The sequence below is a fragment of the Terrapene carolina genome, unplaced genomic scaffold, assembly GCF_002925995.2.
Source record: "Terrapene carolina triunguis isolate 2854851 unplaced genomic scaffold, T_m_triunguis-2.0 Scaffold43126, whole genome shotgun sequence".
Lineage (NCBI taxonomy): Eukaryota > Metazoa > Chordata > Testudines > Emydidae > Terrapene > Terrapene triunguis.
The window spans coordinates 1-2483 of NW_020707477.1; the positions used below are offsets into that span (position 1 = coordinate 1).

The 2483-nt window shown below is 43.3% G+C and overlaps 1 protein-coding gene across 1 annotated transcript; it reads left to right on the forward strand.

The window, feature by feature from the left end:
• Positions 1-998: 998 nt before the first annotated feature.
• Positions 999-1627, forward strand: LOC115271550 (olfactory receptor 52N2-like; the record flags this gene model as incomplete). The annotated part of the gene is made up of 1 exon (XM_029914377.1): positions 999-1627. A coding segment is annotated over exon 1 (629 nt), but the record flags the coding sequence as incomplete, so codon positions are not given.
• Between the last annotated feature and the right edge of the window lie 856 nt (positions 1628-2483).

The window sequence follows — 2483 nt, forward strand, 5'->3', positions numbered from 1 at the left end:
GAAATATGGAAGACCAAAGACCACAGGCAATGAAGATAGTCCAATACATTGTTCAATTAAAAAATTGCCTCAATACTTTATGGGCATTTGCTAGAAGTATTTTGCTAAATGCACAACAGGTACAAGAGAAGGCCTATAACAAAGGGGTCCAGCTGTGAGTGTTCAAACTGGGTGATTGAGTGTTATTGTTACTACCAAATTTACTGTTCAAATTACTGGTTCAATGTCAGGGATCATTTGAGGTAGTGAGGCATGTGGTCCTCATCGACTATAAGGTCCAACTCCCAGAGAAGAGTATTTTATAGACTTTTCTCATATCACCTCTAATTCATATCCTTTCTAAGGTAACAATCCCAGTGTTTTCAGCCTCTCTCTACATGAGTGTTTCCGCAGGCCCTTAATCATTTTCATTCCCCTTGTCTGAAACCCTCTAGTTCTGCAATAACCTTTGTGAGAAGGGTCACCAGTGTTACCCAGGGGAGTGCAGAGGAAGGTGAAACATTGACTGACTGATCTCATGGCATTGTATTTTCTGTTTGATTCCCCATCCCATTCCTCCAGGATTCCAATGCTTTGCTTAGTTTCTGTCCATGTTTGCACTGTGAGCAGGGTTTCACAGAACTGTGTACAATGATACCCAGGTCCCTGTCCTGAGCTCATACAGTTAAATTAGAATTGTGTTAGGTCTTTGAGGAGTTCAAGCTTTCCCTCCAACGGGCATGCAACTTGCAGTTATTGATATCAAAGTTCATCTGCCATCATGCTGCCCATTCACCTGGTTCATTTAGCTCCCTCTGTGGACTTGAGTGTGACCTAAATAATCTGGTGCCATCTGCAGATGTTGCCACCTCACTGATCACCCCTTTTCTACATTGGTAATAACTGTAAAATATATATGATACTATTTGCTATAAAGTGTGTAACTCCCCTCACTTTGCTTCTCTCCCTTCACAGGCACCTTGAGCATTTCTGAGCCTGATTGATGCATCAACCACCTCATGGCAGCTTTCAACTTCACCTCCTCTGACCCTTCAACATTCATCCTAACAGGCATTCCTGGCCTGGAAGCTGCTCATGTCTGGATTTCCATCCCGTTCTCTATGTTCTACATTATTGGCCTGTTGGGAAATTTCATGGTTCTATTTGTTGTAGACAAAGAGCAGACCCTGCACAAGCCGATGTACCTGCTGATCTGCATGCTGGCACTCACAGACATTGACATGTCTACCTCTGTTGTACCAAAGGCCCTGTGTATATTTTGGTTCAGTTTGAAAGGTATTACTCTGAGAGGCTGCCTCGCCCAGACAATCTTTCTTCACTCAGTTTGTGTTATGCATTCAGCCGTCCTCGTGACAATGGCCTTTGATTGTTATATTGCTGTATGTAACCCTCTAAGATATGTCACAATCCTCACCAACTCACGAATAGCTAAGCTAGGGTTAGTGGGTTTAATAAGAGCTGTTCTCTTCATTCTGCCACTGCCCCTGCCCCTGAGCAGGCAGCCATTCTGTGCCAAACGCACTATCCCCCACACTTACTGCGAGCACATGGGTGTGGGCAAGGTGTCATGTGGGAACATCACAGTCAACAGGACGTATGGCTTGGTGATGGCATTTGTAATCATCAGGTTAGACCTAATGTTTGTTTCTCTGTCCTATGGTCTGATCATCAGGGCTGTTCTCAGAATCTCCTCCAAGAAAGCCCACCAGAAAGCCCTCAATACTTGCACAGCCCATATATGTCTGATGTTGACATCTTGTACTCCTTTCCTCTTCTCCACACTGATTTGGTTAGGGTTTAGCTCCCCACATTCACATAATCTTTGCCAACCTTTATCTACTTATCCCCCCTTTTCTCAATCCTATTATTTATGGGGTAAAAACCAAAGAGCTTTGTGACAAAGTGCAAATACACCAGTAGAAAGTGATCACCAGGGGCCATTGACTTTAAACCTGCATGACAAGAGGGGGAAAGGATACTTCCTCTTTAATCAAGGGTTCTCTGTCCCAGTTTGGCTGAGCTCAGCATTGTGGAAGTTCACAGTGTGAAAAGTTATTCACACCTAACATCTTATCAGTCCATCACCAACCATTGCTCTCTTCATTGCTGGCTCTCTTTGACCATCACCTGACCTCTTTCGGCATCACCCATCAGCTCACAGCCTCCCACACACGGTCACTCGGCCTTTCAGTGATTTCAAGATTACCAGAATATACTGCATCTTCCTGAAGCAATGTAGCTTTCCATTAGATCCGGTGTGAACATTGTTCCTGATCAATTTTACGAACTGAATCTACACTTTCTGATAGCAAAAGAAAAAAAAACTACAATGCTGAACTTCTTTTTCATATGTGCAGTTATCCGGTGAGTAAAATTCACCTGATTTTGCTACGTCAAATCCTTCAATATGCCGGGAGGATAAACCAAAAGTTTCAGTTGGAAAGTGCTAATACAGGAAAGCTGTTCCAGAAATTGAGAATATT